Genomic DNA, 12,410 nt, shown 5'->3' with positions numbered 1-12,410 from the left:
AAATCAGATCTGTTACCACCCATCTGATTGCTTACTGGTTTCCAGCATTTTGTTGCTATTGTCTTCTATTCTTTTTGCCCTTGTAGAATTATTCCTTCCTCCCTCCTTTCCCCACCTCCTCCCTCCTTCCTTCTCTTCCCTGTCTTATAGCATTGTTTTAAAAGGGAAATCTATCACCATTAATCAGAATCCTTTACCACTTAATTCTTAAATGCAGACCTATGTTTGAGATGAAGATAATAAAATGGTGTAACCAGGATTTGTGCTCAGGCAATTGGACTCTTAACCATTCTGCCCACCAAGGTGCTAGAAGCTAAAGATGTTTCTTCACTGAGAGAGAGTTTCACAGGTTACAGATACAGAATAGGACAGAAAGAGGGGGACTCCATGGAGATTGGCAAATATTATTAGATTGCAAAAATCTAATGGCATTGTTTTCTAACATGTGGATTAGAAACTGCTCATGAATAATACATTATATCAACTGTTTCACTGAACTGAAGGTCTTCCAAGAGAAATTTCTGCAAATTTCATTTTAGAACAACTAAAATGATATTTTCAGAACAGTTTGATTTGTTCTGTGTATCAGGGCAAAATTCACACAGCAAAGGGATTCTGTTAGAGTGTGGACATTTTTCAGACAATAGTCAGAAGACTAAGGAAAGGTTCATTGTAATCAAAATTATACTTTGTACGCTGCTACTTCCTGCTTTAAACTGGAAATAATGTGGCTAGGTAGCCACTTCCTGTTCACTGAGTTACAATCCATCTAACATGACAAACCAGTTTTCTGTTACAGGAGGAAATAGTCCCATTTAAATTCAGAATTCTATTGCTGTGGTTTGAATAAATTCATGTGTTGGAAATCTAATCCCGGTCAACAGTGTTGGGAGGTGGGACCTAAGAAGAGATGACTAGAGCCCTCATGAATGGATTAATGTTGAGAGCCACAGCCAAGTCAGAATGATGCCTGGCATATTGCCAGAGGGAATGGTTGAAAGGTGACACCAGCAAACCATTGAGATGATGATTTGAGTTAAGCTGTATATAACTGCTTTGATGCTGGATTGATTGAGTTGTATATGGACCCTGCTCCGGGTGAATGGGGTGGCTCGGGAAATCTGCCTTGGTCACCTGCTACTTTGGAGTTCCCGAGCAGTTCTTGTGGGGGTTCGGGAGATTGGGCGCCTTGAGCCCAGTGGAAGGAGTGTGTTCCCGAGTAGTGTGTGTGCAGTGCCGTTGAGAGTTGGGGAATAAAGAGTTGCTGTTTGAACCTACAAGGCTTTGTGGCGGCTCTGTTATTTGTGCCCAGCCAGACTTCAGCAGATTAATGTCATTATTGTGGGAGAAGATTACTTATTGCAAGAGCAGGCTTATTGTAAAGGTGAGTTTGGCCTCTTGTTGCTCCCTGTCCTTCTGCAAGGACACAGCAAGAAGGTCCTAGCCAGTTGCTGGCACTTTGATATTGGACTTCCCAGGCTGAAAAACTGTGAGAAATACGCTTCTTTTCTTTATAAATTACCTATACTCTGGTATTGTGTTATGGGAACACAAAATAGATTCAGAAAGTTTTGCTAACACTTTCAGTAGGTTCTGAAATAGAATTCACTCCTACTCTGAGCTCACCATTTATAATATTTTGAGATGTCTCTAAATCCATTCTTATTGGGTCTACCCACAAGATTGGGTAATAACATGCACTGTTATTAGCATAAGATTTCTCTGGCCTTAAAAAAAAAATCTCATTACTGGGCTGGGGTTGTAGCTCAGTGGTAGAGTGCTTGCCTCGCATGTGTGAGGCCCTAGGTTTGATCTTCAGCAACACAAAAAAAGTAAATAAATAAAAATAAAGATATTGTGTCCATCTACAACTAAAAAAAATTTTTTTTTAAATCTTACTGCCTTCTTGTAGAACACGGAAACAAAATCTCATTTCATTCTTTCATTGAGGGATTAAGAGGAAAAAAAAGCATTGTTTTTGTTTTGTTTTTTTTGTTTTGTTTTTGTTTGGTTTTTAACCAGGGATTGAACTCAGGGACACTCAACCACTGAGCCACATCCCCAGCCCTATTTTGTATTTTATTTAGAGACAGGGTGTCACTGAGTTGCTTAGCACCTGTCCATTGCTGAGGCTGGCTTTGAACTCAAGATCCTCCTGTCTCAGCCTCCAGAGCTGCTGAGATTACAGATGTGCGCAGCATTGTTCTTTAAGGCTCTGATTCCCTTACTTTTAAATGCCTGCCCTCGACTTCTAATACTAAAGAAGAGTTTACAGTTTTTTTGTTTGTGTCTTATGGACTTCAGGTTTGACATAGTACATGTAACCTCTTGTACAACTCAACACCACTTTTTCTGTACTCTTTCTTTCTTCATAAACAATCTCTTAGATCCCAAATATATGTCATGAGCAAAAGAATCTAACTTAAGGGTCTTGCTTTTATTTCCTCATCTGTCAAATGGAGGTGATACTGTTTACCATGGGATATATATTTGCTATGAAAATTAAATGGAAAAACAAGTGGAGTGAACTAAATGCTTGTTTGGTATTAATAATCCACATAACTCGTTTAGTTAAACGCATCTTCAGGTTGAGGGGGAAACATCCTGGTAATATATGAGCTGGTGTTTAGAAATGGAGAATTAAGCCGTGGCCTTGTCTGTATGGTGCTAAGAGGCCCTGGCCGGCCACTTACCTCCCTGGGTACTCAAGAGTGCTTACGTCATCTCCAGAATCCACTCATTCTGTGAAAACTGGGGGTTCTTTGGGAAGATGGAGGGGAAGAAGGAGGTCACTTGAGGAGATCAGAAGCAGGAGGCAGGGGCAGTTTTCTTCCCTGGACAAGAGAGCTCAGGCAGCACCGTGTAGTAAACTGCTCACTTAATGGGCACCAAAGGAAGGAGTGACCTGCCGTCAGGGGAGAGCGGCTCTCTAAAGGCCGGCGCCTGGGTCAGGAGGTGTAACCAGAAGGAGGGGGGAGAACAACAACCAGTGTCCAGTGATTGCTGTTTATAGCTGGGTTCAGGTTCTTTCCATAAAGTCTTTAAGCCACACAGAGGAGAAGCCCTGGGAGTCCTCTCTGGACTATTCCTATTTGTTCCTCTCCTTGTCTCATGAGGCTCTGATCTCTGGCATATCTCAAAATGCTTCTTTTTCACTGTTTGCATCAGTGTCAGGTTTCAAGGTTGGAAAAATCATCCCTCTAAAAAAGTATCTAAAATTGTCCTCAAGATTCCATTGTCTCCCCTGCCCCTGTCCCCACCCCTCATACTGAAGATTGAATCCAGGGATGCTTTACCTCTGAGCTACAGCACAAGCCCGTTTCATTATTTTATTTGTTTGTTTGTGTGTGTGTTTTTATTTTAGTATAGATGGACACAATACCTTTGTTTTATTTATTTATTTTTATTTACTGCTGAGGATCGAACCCAGTGCCTCCCACATGCTAGACAGGCGCACTACCACTGATCTACAACCCCAGCCCCTCATTTTGTATTTTGAGACAGGGTCTCACTTAGTTGCTTAGGACCACATTAGTTGCTGAGGCTGGCCTGACGCTTGCGATCCTCCTGCCTTGGACTCCCCAGTTGCTAGAATTATAGGTGTGTGTTACCACATTGGCTTTGCCTTTTCTTCAGATTTAAACCTGGACAACTACCTGCTAGCCCCTTGTATTGTAATATGAATGCACTAAATTTGTTATCTTTGTTTTGTATATCAGGGTTAATTTATTTTCCCAGTGCTCCTTATTCAACTTTGCTTATATCTCTTCCTTCTCAGACCTTTTATTCCTCTTCCTTATCCAGAAAGATACTTGAGCTTAAGAAAAAAAGAGGAACTTTTTCAGATATTATTATATATAAACCTATATAAATAATATCCTCTACTTCATATATTTTTATACACTGATTTTGAGATACAGGATATAATACATTACCTGTTTAAATCCAGGTAGGGCTTTTTTGCATTATTATCACATGATTTTTCATTGTCAAAGAATATCATATATGCATTTTAAAACATGTACATGTTCCTTCGTATGAATCTTATCTACTTTATTGTTAGGCTTTTTCTCCAAAACCTCAAAGAAAAATAACTTTTCAAATAAAGAGTTTATTGTTTCATGTATCTCATAAGTTTGTTTTGTACAAATTACCCACTCCACGTTTTTAACAAACCAAACACACAAATTTCCTTCCTCCATCTTGTAATTGTACTTTTTAGCGTTTTTGGATTTTCTAGGATGGAGAGCCCCATGAACCTTGGGAGCACCCTTCCCACGTCACTCTCAGGATCCAATTCTACACACACGGCTTACAGATGTGGACCGAGTCCTGCACATAACCTGGGTGGTGCTTGTTTCTGGGAGGTGTTTAATCAGGGCATGGGAGTGTACATGGAACATCAGTGACTGAAGGTATGTAGTCAGGTGACGCACACTTCAGTGAGTGACAGACTGCACATGTGACTGTGGTCCCGTGAGATTACTGTGGAACTGAAAGGTTCCTATTGCCTAGTGATGTCATCAGGCAATGCATTGTGTGCTCCGGGGACTGCTGGTATACATAAGCCTGGGCCATCAGTCATGTAAAAATATGGCATATGCCATTATGTACAGCACATAATATTTGACAGTAGACATAGTTATGTTACTGGTTTATATTTTTTTAACTTTATTTTATTTATTGTCTGTGATGCTGAGGATCCAACCCAGTGTCTCACACATACTAGGCAAGTGCTCTATCACTGAACCACAACCCCAGCCCTCTGGTTTATTACATTTACTATGCTTTTTAGCATTATTTTAGAGTCTACTCCTACTTACTAGAAGTTTACCTTACAACAACCTGCCGTGTGGTGCTGGCAGCAGCCTTACCATCTCTTGTTTACATTCGGTTGTATCAGGAGGCCACTCAGAGTGGTTGACTAGACCATCTAGCTTTGTGCTAGTACACTCTGTAGCCAGGCATGGTGGGGCACACCTGTAATCCCAGTGAATCAGGAGGCTGAGGCAAGAGGATTGTTAAATTGAAGGCTAGCCTCAGGGGGTTAGCAACGCTCTTAGCAATTTAGGGAGATCCTGCTTCAAAATAAAAAGGACTTGGGATATAGCTCAGTGGTATAGAGCCCCTGGGTTCAATCCCCAGTACCAAAAAAAAAAAAAAAAACAATAACAACAACAACAACATTCCATGATGTCCTTACAATGACAAAATTGTCTAATGCCACATTTCTCAGCGCACATTCCCATCATTAAGCTATGCATGCCTGTAGTGTTTTTTGACTGCTACAAAATCAAAGTTTTGCTATATTTTAGATGTTGCCTGCTGAAAACTCGGTTCTTATCCCCAGTGCCAATCCAATAATGAGGACTCAGTTTGGGGAAAAAGAAGGTTTATTGCTTTGCTAGCAAAGGAGAAATACAGGGGACTCCTATCCCAAAAGCTGTGATTCTTCCCATCAGCAGCAAAAAGGGGCTTTTAAAGAGGTGACTCAAAGGCTACATTCCTCGGGTTCTGTGTTGGAATTGTAATTCACTTGTTAATTTGGGAGATTGTCATTTCTGAGATCTTCTGATGCCATCCCCAAAGTCTGGATTATTTCATTCCTATGGTGGGTGTGTGCTCAGGGACAGATAACTCTGCCTAGGATGGGGAAGTAAGGTAATCTGTTTCCCCTGAGATTAGGAATAGGGAGAGAAAAGGAAAAGAAACACGTCCATTTTAAAACTCAGTTGCAGGGCTGGGGTTGTGGCTCAGTGATAGAGCCCTCGCCTTGCACGCACGAGGCCCTGGGTACTACATTAAAAATAAATAAGTGAAATAAAGGTATTGTGTCCAACCACAACCAAAAAATAAATATTAAAAAAAAGATAAGTTTAAATAAATAATTAAATAAAAATCAGATGCAAGGGCTGTATTCCAAGCATAAAGTGGACCTCTGTTACCTTGGAACCTTAGAATTGGGTTTTAACTTCTGGTTTCATATTTGTTGCAACTTGCATTGTAGGAAAGCACTGACCCACAAGCCAAGAGACCAGGCTATGATTTTGTTTTTGCCATTGACTACCCTGGGTAACCTTGACCTACAGTTTCCTCTAATCTAGAATGAGAGACAGCATAGTCCAAGGACTGCCTCCAGTTGAAAACCTCCCCGTGTGCTGAGGAAGGACTTCCCAGCAGATGCTGCTGTCAGGCTGCAGGTTATCTGCAGGTTATCAAGTGCTTTGATCCTCTGAAATTTTTTTCTCACATGATACCTGCTCCTTGAACTCTATTGAGATAACTTCTTGGAGGGGTAGCATAAGTGGTTCCAGGACTAGCTTCTCCCACCAGCTCTGTGTCCTCTATATTTCAGATGCCTGAGTCAGATGAACACCAAGATGTGTGTGGCCCTGAGGATTCCAAGGGGAGCTTGGAAAGTCCCAAACAGGGCAACAGTAAACTGAAGCTCAAGAGTCGTCTGTCAGGTAAGTGTCAACTCTGCCTGCTGAGGCCTGCCCCAAGATGAGCTTTCCGCCTCGGGAGTGGGGAGATAATGCCATTAACGGAATGAGCACTTTTATTCCTTAACCTCAAAATTGTTTTTCCTTAGATGATGCATGTTCCTGGCATAACAGCGCCATTAAGCCTGGCTGCCCACGTAAATATTTTTATCTGAGTCATAACAAAGTGAATGTCAACATTGCTGTGTGTCTCCACCAAAATGTAAATTTGTTTGGTTCATTTATTTCTGTAGGATTTCAGGTGACCCCTTCAGTGTGGAACACCCCTGATGGTCCATCTTCCCCACCCTCAGCCAACCAGAAAAAGGGACAAAGAGCCATTTATCTAATATCAAATTTGCATCTCAACTAATCAAGAACAAATGGGATGGAATTTCAGCTTTTCAAACAAATAGATTCTGTATTCTCTACTTCCTGGGCATTTCCTTAGAGTCGCTGGCCTGTGCCCTGAATGCTGAAAGCGGAGGCCAAGTGCAGGAGACACAGGATGACTTTCATGGGTCTCAGGCACTTTTGCCCTAATGGGGCATTTCTTCCACCAAAAAATAAGAATTATATTTTATACGTGTGTTGGTATACAGATACAGTCCGGGTTCATGTAAATCTATTTGTTGTGATTATGTTCGATTTTTTTCTGCATTTAAAAAGTAATTAAAATGTTCCTGTGGGTCCTTGAAAGTGTCATGGGCCTCTGGCACTGTATTTTCTGGCCTAATTGGCCTAATGGAGAAGTCGATCCTGGCTGCCCACCCATGACAGTCATCTGGAATGACTTTTCTTTTTTTCTTTCCTGGAAGGAAAATAAAAAGGAAGACACAGAGACGAGGTGCAGAGGCAGGAATGAAGTGACTACCCCTACATGTTCCTCTTCATTTTGACTTTTTTTGGAGGGGGAAAGTTAACAGAGAATTGAACCCAGGGGTGCTCTACCTCTGAGCTACATCCCGGCCCTTTTTATTTTATTTTGAGACAAGGTCTCACCAAGCTTCCCAGGCTGGCCTTAAACTTGTGATCCTCCTGCCTTAGCCTCCATAGTCTCTGGGACTACAGCTTGTTCCAACCCTCCTGGCTCTCAAAGCAAGAGCCGTGAGGCCTGGCAGCGCCAGGCTTACCCTTCAGCTCTTGAATTGCCTCACACCCTTAGGCTGATTTCTGAGCCTCCCCAAACTTCTACTCCCCACCTGAAATAAGAGAATAATACCCTGACTTTGAAAGGTTGGGCAGATGTGTGTTTTTAATGTACGTGATTCATCTAGGGCAATGCATAGTGTGTTGTAGCCAAAAACCATCCGCTTTGTCCTCCACCACCCAAATGGATAGAGGGGGCAGTAGCCAGGCTACCAGCCAAAGTCTGGTGCCACCTCCCTCCCTTCCCTCCTCCCTCCCTGCCCGGCCTCCGCTGAGTCTATTCTCAGGCAAGATGGCAGGTATGGGACCATAGAATACATCACTTTTTCAACAAAGTAAACAAAATCAATTGTATTTGCCGCTCTGCAGACTTAGGTGGTGTTAGAACATTTGTGAGAAAAGAGACCCGTGAAGCCAGAGACTGATGAGGAGAACCAGTGCAGGTTCTCACCTGGAGGCAGCAGCCAACAAAACTGCCCCCCTCCCCCCAATCTCCAGTCCTGAGGAGTGGTTGAGAGAAACATTTAAATCCTGTTTGCGTTTGGGTGGGGAAGGCCCTGAGGTCAGCTCTCTGACACCTTATAAACAACCCCCAGGGAGGCTCACAGAGCTCTGAGGAAATACAGGGACCTTTGAAACCAACCTGGTCACATTCTTCATTTTATGGATGAGACCTGAGAAGTTAAGGGAATCCCAAAGGTCACTCAGTCAAAGTCGCTCTGGGAAAAGGAGCTGCCCCCATCCCTACTCCCACCCCCACCGCAGACATTTCTTCCAACCCTTGAGTTTCCTGATCATGAAAGAATTCTGTCCCCTGTCTGGGGCTTCCTAGATCCATCTACATAGGGAGTGGGATATAGCAGGGGCCGGGTGGGGGTGGGGTGGGGGGGAGTGTCTGCTTCCGGATGTGTGATTTTATAATTCTGTTCATGCTAGTGTTAGTCAGCTTTGTTGCTGGGACAAAATACCTGAGAAAAGGAACTTAGGAGAGAAAAGATTTATTTTGGATCATGGTTTCAGAGGCTTCAGTCCGTGGTTGTCTGGCTTTGGGCCTGAGGTGAGCAGAACATCATGACCAAAGGAAAGGGCGTTATGGAGTAACACCTCATGGCAGTCAGGAACCAGAGGAGGGAGAAGGAGGGCTCAGGGTCAAATGTACTCCCCAAGAACGTACACCCAATGACTTACTTCTTCCATTCAGCTATGATTAATCTGATGAAATCAGAGCTCTCCTATCCAATCATTTCCCAAAAGATCCACCTCTGGACATTGCTGCATTGGGGACCAAGCCTCCAACACATGAGCCACGAGGGGACATTCCAGATAGACTGTAGCAATACTGTAAATTTGGAATGAGCAGCACGTCCAGCTGATCATTAAATCCAGAACTGGCCACTGTTTGTCATGAAGGACTGCCCCCCCCCACCCCCCGTTTCTTCCCGTGTCCTTCTGGGGACATCCAAGGCTGTGACATGGAAATGCAGAACAGGGAGAAACACATACACATTATCCAGAACTGTATTCAGTTCCCAGCTATGCCACTTCTGGTGGGACAAATGACCTGGGACAAGTGACTTCTCTGGGCCTCAGTTTCTTCTCTGTCAAGTGAGGGTTATAATATACACTTATCCTGACAGTACTTGTGAGACTCTTCCAAGGGCCAAGTCTGGTTGACAGATCCAGTCAAGAGTATGCATGTGGCACTGCCATTCTGAGTGTGGCAACTGCGCCCTTGCTTCGTGGTGGCTGCCACCCTTATTACCCTCATCATCTTTAATACCGGGCTCATTCTCATCATTTTCATCTGGATCCTTCTCACCTATTACCCTCTCAGAGAGAGACCTGCTTGAATGGATTCAGGCAGGAGACTTCCCAGGAATGCCTGGTCCCAGGGTAGGCTGCCCACAGGTACACAGAGCAGTGGACACCATCAGCCACTCACCAGGCCAAAGACAGGATCTGTCCAGGTGGTGGCGCTGTGGGGAGACATCAGAAGACACAGATGAAGGGGCGCCAGGACTCTGGCAGGATTTGAAAGAGAGATTTTAGGGACAATGGGGGAGAATGTATTAGAGAAGTTTTGGCCACTGTTTTTATTCCTCAGCCATTTGAAAGAGCCAAGATGATCTGACAGCAACAATGATTCAGGGCAGCAGAGCTCGTCAGAGGGATTAGGAGAAACGAGGCCATAGAATCCGGGGGTGGGAGGCAAGGGGGCAGGCGAACGAAGGTGGGAAAAACTGCATGTGACATCTGTGTGTCCCAGTCCAGAAAGGAGGGGGAAGAGGACAAATCCTTTCCTTCGACAGTCATCAGCACAGAGCAGGGTAGTAGGAGATAAGACTGGAAGTGTAATCTGGAGACATGCTGAAGAGGCTTAAAGAACCGGGCCTCGTTCAGTCCTGTGAAATCCATTCATTGTAATGACTTATTTGCATACAGATTTCCATGAGATCAGCTCCTAGTTTGTACTGTGAACCTGGATGTTGATTTCATATTTTCTTAAATGAGTCACTCTGGCATTGCCCTAGTCAGTGTTTTATCTCTGGACACTACAATGTGGTTTCTGTCCTGTTAGTGACAAGAGCCTCCCTGTCAGCTCAAGGGGAATTTTTTTCTAATAAATCTTTTTCAGATGAACAAGCATGCCAAGAGAGATTAATCGGGTCATGAATTATTAACTTATAAACTATTAAAGAGTATCTGTAAGGAGGTTCCAGCCATTTCCACGAGGGTTTTGCCCAGTCTGACTAGAGCAGCAGCGTCTCTCCTTTCAGGGAGAATTTTTCTGATATTTGCACCTGAGTTTTTCCTTACTTCATGCTTCCTTTTTGTCCGCAGGGTTCCCCTTTAATATTGGTACTTTCAATTTATCTATGTTAATCCCTTAGGTTTGTGATCTTTTCAAATGCAAAATTTTCCTTGGTTGCAAAGGAATTTCAGATGTTTGAAAAAACCTACTTCACAGAGTTAGTATTTAGCTTTTGAAAAGTCAAGGCATTAGTGATATCCATTATAATATAACTGTATCAGCACTTTTCTAACTTTTTATCACTATTAACAACTCATCAATATATTCTTTTTCAAAGTACCAAATTACCTTGCTTTATTCTATGAAAAATTTTCAGAGAAAGTTTTAGGTAAATAGAAATTTTAGGTCATCAAATGAATCATCACATAGTACAGAAGAACTTGATATTCTAAATTATCTATATGTCAAGATATATACACACCATACATACACATACATACATGAATACATATATACTGTATATAGTAAAAACATTGCAATAATATTATAGCTGTATTCATATTTAAATGACCCATAATTTAAGATTAAAATCTCTTCCATTATCTTTCTTTTTTTTAATTTCTGGTTATAGGTGGACACAATATCTTTATTTATGTGGTGCTGAGAATCAAACCCAGTGCCCCACACATATTAGGCTAGTGCTCTACCTCTGAGCCACAACCCCAGCTCTCTTTCGTTATATTATTTTGAAACAACATACAATGTAAATTGGAAACTAATAACGCTGCCTTTCAAAATCATTAATTTCTTAAACAGGACATTAAAGTTTTAGCCATAAAGGTGAAAAATGGTACATTGTCATGTACTACATGACATTTCTGTGCCCAGTGGCCCATGTATATGGCTATGGTCCCATAAAACTGTATCACCATTTGACCTTGTAGCCATCTTAGTTGGTGTAAGTACACTCTATGGCAGTCTCACAACAAAGTCACCTAACAGTGTATTTCTCAAGACATATACCTGTCATGAAGTGATGTATGATCATCTTGTACTGAATTAAAATTATGAACTCTGATTCATCAAAAAATACCACTAAGGTAATGAAAAGGCTGGTCACAGACATGGAGACAATATTTACAATACATTGATCCCACAAAGGATTCATAATTTAAGATATGTTAAAACTAAGTAAAAACTATGACTCCACAAGAAAATGACAGAAATCCAATAAAAGAATGGGCAGAATGGGCTGGGGATGTGGCTCAAGCAGTAGCGCGCTCGCTCGACATGCGTTCGGACCGGGTTCAATCCTCAGCACCACATACAAAGATGTTGTGTCCACTAAAAACTGAAAAATAAAAAAAAAAAAAAAAGAATCGGCAGAAGCCTCCCACAGGCACTTTACAAAAGAAAAACAGCCAATAAATACATGAAAAAGAAACTTGGTCACCTGTGAAATGCAAATTAAAAACCACAGTGAGATACCATTGTGTACCCACCAGAATGATTGACATCAAAGACTGACACTATCAAAGACTGGCCATGAGGACATGGAGAAGCTAGAATTCATACATTGATTGCTGGTGATACAACACTAGCAAAGGTGAACAGATGCCTGTACCCAGCACCGCCACTCCTACGTGCCACCCAACACAAATGACTTGTGCAAGAGATGTGTATGAGAATATTCAGTAATGGTATACCTAGATCAGAGGTCAGCGAACTACCTCCCACGGCTATTATTTATATGGCTAAGAGCTAGAAATGCTTTCCACACTTTGAGTGGACTATTAAGAATGTGTGACAAAGACCATTCATAGCCCACAAAGCTAAGAGATGTACTATCTGGCCCTTACCAAAAAAAATTTGCTGACCCTTATTCTAGTTCTAAAACTGGATACAAGGCAAATATCCATCAACAATAGAATAAGTAAATAAATAGTGGTATGTTTATGTGATGAAATATTATGCAGAATAAGAACAAACAAGCTACTGGCATACAGACAACAGGAGTAACTCTCACA

At 42.1% G+C, this 12,410-nt stretch overlaps 1 protein-coding gene across 14 annotated transcripts in view; it reads left to right on the top strand.

The window, feature by feature from the left end:
• The window catches only part of Pdzd2 (PDZ domain containing 2), a 365,774-nt gene that overhangs the window by 300,256 nt on the left and 53,108 nt on the right, over positions 1–12,410 (top strand). For all 14 annotated transcript variants that reach the window (XM_058572097.1, XM_046422305.2, XM_058572096.1 and 11 more), the window contains one exon: positions 6,356–6,467. In XM_058572097.1, coding sequence (XP_058428080.1) covers positions 6,356–6,467 — 112 coding nt within the window. The remainder of the gene's footprint in view (positions 1–6,355; positions 6,468–12,410) is intronic.

The sequence above is a fragment of the Marmota monax genome, unplaced genomic scaffold, assembly GCF_021218885.2.
Source record: "Marmota monax isolate L192 unplaced genomic scaffold, Marmota_monax_Labrador192_F-V1.1 WCK01_AAM20220418_F8-fsc00077, whole genome shotgun sequence".
Taxonomy (NCBI): Eukaryota; Metazoa; Chordata; class Mammalia; order Rodentia; family Sciuridae; genus Marmota; species Marmota monax.
The sequence above is the reverse complement of the archived record's forward strand: the minus strand, read 5'-3'. Positions and strand labels throughout refer to the sequence as shown.